The sequence below is a fragment of the Diadema antillarum genome, unplaced genomic scaffold, assembly GCF_040938485.1.
Source record: "Diadema antillarum isolate AM-2024a unplaced genomic scaffold, OU_Dant_1.0 scf00000150, whole genome shotgun sequence".
NCBI classification, from domain to species: domain Eukaryota; kingdom Metazoa; phylum Echinodermata; class Echinoidea; order Diadematoida; family Diadematidae; genus Diadema; species Diadema antillarum.
In genome coordinates, this window is record NW_027271039.1 from 1,503,517 (window position 1) to 1,507,036 (window position 3,520).

The 3,520-nt window shown below is 42.2% G+C and overlaps 1 protein-coding gene across 1 annotated transcript; it reads left to right on the forward strand.

Annotated features, from left to right (window-relative positions):
• Positions 1–1,805: 1,805 nt before the first annotated feature.
• Positions 1,806–2,375, forward strand: LOC139721776 (toll-like receptor 4). Its single transcript, XM_071633098.1, has one exon. The coding sequence runs from the start codon at positions 1,806–1,808 to the stop codon at positions 2,373–2,375; it is 570 nt and encodes a 189-aa protein (XP_071489199.1).
• Positions 2,376–3,520: the final 1,145 nt, after the last annotated feature.

A 3,520-nucleotide genomic window follows, 5' to 3' on the forward strand; every position in this document is an offset into this window, starting at 1 on the left:
AACATGACAATGTTTTCATGCTTCAATATCAATCATATTAACCTATTTCCCTTGGCAAGTAATGAGCAGTGCTAGGTTGACTCTGTTGCAAATGATGCATTTCACAGGCAACACAGCAGAACCTGAAGAGCTTCCAGAAGAAAATCTTGATCTTGATGTGAGCATCTTAGGGGAGGAAACAGATGCTCCTGCTGACGGACCAGGCTCCTCCTTCAGCTTTCGTTTCCTAGCGAGATTCAGGCGTTTGCTATCTATAAACCTCTTGTAGCACGTTTCATGGAATCCTATTTAATACAATGGAGAAATGAACAGCAATGATTAGCCATTGGATTTTGTTAGGGGGGAAAAGGCTAAATGCTAGAGGGAGGGGTTGAACATTACACTCAATATATCATTAAATGTATGGTAGACTATTGACTGCCAATATTTGAATCTTGTAATTACCAATACACAGGCCCTAGTACTATGCCAGGTAATCATTAACACCTCATGATCATTGTCATCATCAACTACTTCAACTTGTACTTGCAGTGCAATTACTGATTTTAAATTACATCTACAGCTTTCAGCACCTGATCACATGCAATATCAATTATCATGATTATGAATACAACTGCCTTATCATCATTAATACTAGTAATCCTTGGCCTTTCACTATCACCACCACCCACTGCTTTATAGTTTGGCACAACATAATGGTAATCATATGTTTTAGGGAGTTTAATTGTTGTAATTATGTTATTGTCATTGTTGGTCTTTTAGATCTATTTATATCAAATATTAATAAGTTAATTTAATGAGATGCTAAATGTGTGTTTTGAGGGAGGATTCGCCAATTTCGGGGTGAGAGAAACAGGATGGATTTTTAATATTAATACTCCATGGCCATGATTACGAAAATATAAATTTACATGCAGTTTAGACCTTTTTCAATCCAGTCCTGTGTGTCAAGACTTTTACAAAACAATATCACCGATCAGCTACATCAACTTAACCTGGGCTGTACATAGAACAACATGTAAAATTACATCTAGGCGACATTTTATAACGGCGCTATGCCATGCCAAGGTGAAAGATAATTTATCTAAGTAACAGACACGCTAACGGCTAAGCTACTGCATTAGCGCCCATTATAACATACACAAGCAACGTTCATAACATAGCTATTAAACGTTGTACAATTGTACTTGTAGTCATCATGGTCATTAACATTATGAGTGAGACTGCACTGCAGTGTCGACTGCTACGACTCGACTGTACGCACGTAAACTAACCTGTAAATTATCCTACTACGTAGGTTGCAGTCAGTCCCCCTGAGCAGCTGAATCACTTCGTTCTGGTCTGCGATTTCACGGTCTCCCCCACTCAATTTGATCCACTCATTGGCACACAAAATAGGTTTCGTCTATCTTAGGTTTGTCATAGCCGTGAAATTTTCAAACTTCATCGATGTTACATGCATAATAACGCATAATAAGTTTCGGCTGAGCAGACGACGTAGACGCGTCGACAGGCTCACAGGGGGCGGCCATTTTGACTCGTAAACAATAATTCTCGATTCGGATTGGATAACATACATCACATGATCGTTCGCGAATGAATATCGTACACGGCAAAGTGTACATATTCAGCTCCTCAGTGACAAAAAAGTTCACTGTTTCCCCCTAAATTACCAAAATACTGCAGGAGGGTTTGTGTCGAACTTTTTCCTGTAGCCTTTTTGGTTATTTGTTTACACGTAGCTGTGGAGAAATTTTAGTGCCGCAGTTGTCGGAACGAAACAAGCGAAAAAACCAGCTCACCCCATGGCCTACTACAATCGCTGGAAAATCAGGTACGGGCTTTTTCTGTGCAAGATTCACTTCATAGGTTATATGGAAATCGTCGCTCGACAGCAGCGGGCAGATTTCCAGTATGATATGTTCATCATTACCCACGATGAAGACGAAGAGTGGACGGATGATATCTTCCGACGTGGTCTGGAAGAGAATCTGCCTCAATATGACCGGCTAGCCATTGGAGATGAGGCCCTAATGCTTGGGATGTATTACTTGGATTCCGTCAGTCATCTAGTGGAAAGAAGCTTCAAGGTGGTGTTTCTAATTAGCGCAAATTCTCTCAAAAACCACATGTTCCTTCTTAAATTCCGACTCGTCCTGGATCATGTCAATGAGGTACAGGTAGAAAAGATCGTGCTTGTGTTTCTGGAAGAAATACCGGACGCCGACCTGCCATTTCTAGTTCGTCTCTTCCTCAGTGATAATCGGGCATACCTCATGTGGCCTCGAGATCCTGAAGGGCAGGGCTACTTTTGGGAGAAGCTAGCAAAATATATGACCGTCAACAGAAATTGTAACCCACTTGTTCCCCCATGACGGATGTTTCTGTTCAGTTGCTAAAAATCTATGAGACGGCATGGTCTGTTACTTGTTTATATAACGCAAACCTGCGGGCAGGGGGCTAGCCATGAGGCTACAACTCAATCCCCCCCCCCCCCCCTTCCATATACACACACGCCTTGCCCCCGTCCCATAAAACTTAAAAAAAGAATAAACGTAACAACTGGAGGAAAAAAACACAAAGAATATCACTTAGGCCACTACTTTCTTGTTCCGCTTGCTGATTCTTCATGAATAAGTGTGTGTGCTTGTGCGTGTGTGTGTGTGTGTGTGTGTGTTCTCGCGGGCTCGAGCGCGCGTGTGTGTGCGTACGTGTTAGATGTGTTCCCTTCCCAGCAAACACATTACGTTTTCAGAACGTTTCCTAAACGATTTTTTTATTACTATTATTTTTTAGGTTCCGTAGGTCGTCGTATAAAATGGACGTTTTAAAAACCTAAAGTTGGGACTTAGAATTCAGCACAAAGCACATGGTTTTTTGAGAATGTTTTAAAAACTTCAATGGACGTTACAAAACGACTTAATTATGTCTGCTACGTCTTCGTCATTTATAAATGTCCACAAAATGTTTTAAGTCTGCTTCGTCGACTTCGTCTTTAATGAAAAAAAAAAAACGTTTTTATTTGGTCCGCTCCATCCTCGTCTGTTGCGACACGGATTGTCGCCCCTACACGGATTGTCGCCTCCTGCTCGGGGCGACAATCCGTGACGGGCGTTGGCGGCACGGATTGTCGCCCCCTACACGGATTGTCGCCTGGCGACAATCCGTGACGCTTGTGCAGTTCCCAGTTTTTGACCTCGAAGGCGACAATCCGTGTTGGCAAAAAATTTGTTGCGACACGGATTGTCGCCCCGGGCTCGGAGTGGTTCCTCCGGTGTTAAGCTTTGGTGGGATGGGTATGACTGGTAAGTTATGCGTATGTGTGTGTGTGTGTGTGTGTGTGTGTGTGCGTGTATTGTGAGCTGCATAATATGTGATGTGTATGATTTGTTGTGTGTGTGTGTGTGTATGTGTGTGTGTTTGGAGTATAGTAATACAATATGTAGAAACTATGCATGTGTGGTGGTTGTATAGTGGTAGTGGTTTGTTTGTCTGTGTGTATACGTGTGCCTGTATGCTT